The sequence below is a fragment of the Phaethon lepturus genome, unplaced genomic scaffold, assembly GCF_000687285.1.
Source record: "Phaethon lepturus isolate BGI_N335 unplaced genomic scaffold, ASM68728v1 scaffold41829, whole genome shotgun sequence".
Classification (NCBI taxonomy): domain Eukaryota; kingdom Metazoa; phylum Chordata; class Aves; order Phaethontiformes; family Phaethontidae; genus Phaethon; species Phaethon lepturus.
This window is the reverse complement of record NW_010562065.1, coordinates 1-254: the sequence shown is the minus strand read 5'-3', so window position 1 is coordinate 254 and position 254 is coordinate 1. Positions and strand designations below refer to the sequence as shown.

Below are 254 nucleotides of genomic sequence, written 5' to 3'. Positions count from 1 at the left end.
CACCGCCAGGCTGGTGGGACGGGGCCAGGAATGGCCCATGTGCCTGTAAGGGCATGGCAAGGCCTCAAACCAGCTCGCACACCATAGAGCTGGGGCCACTCCATACCTTGCGCTGCCTCCCAGCTTGATCGCCACCTTGCCCAGGGCCTTGTCCAGGTCGTCATGAACCAGGTAAATGTCTTCTGGACGGAGGTTGTAGATCTCAGCTTTGGAAACAGAAACGCAACCCCAGAAATGAGAGGGAGGACAGACTC

At 58.7% G+C, this 254-nt stretch overlaps 1 protein-coding gene across 1 annotated transcript in view; it reads right to left on the bottom strand.

Annotated features, from left to right (window-relative positions):
- The window catches only part of PTRH1 (peptidyl-tRNA hydrolase 1 homolog (S. cerevisiae)), a gene marked incomplete at its 5' end in the record, with an annotated part of 1,433 nt that extends 1,218 nt beyond the window's left edge, over positions 1 to 215 (bottom strand). The window contains one exon of the mRNA XM_010294167.1: positions 107 to 215. Within this exon, the coding sequence (XP_010292469.1) occupies positions 107 to 215 (109 nt within the window). The remainder of the gene's footprint in view (positions 1 to 106) is intronic.
- Positions 216 to 254: the final 39 nt, after the last annotated feature.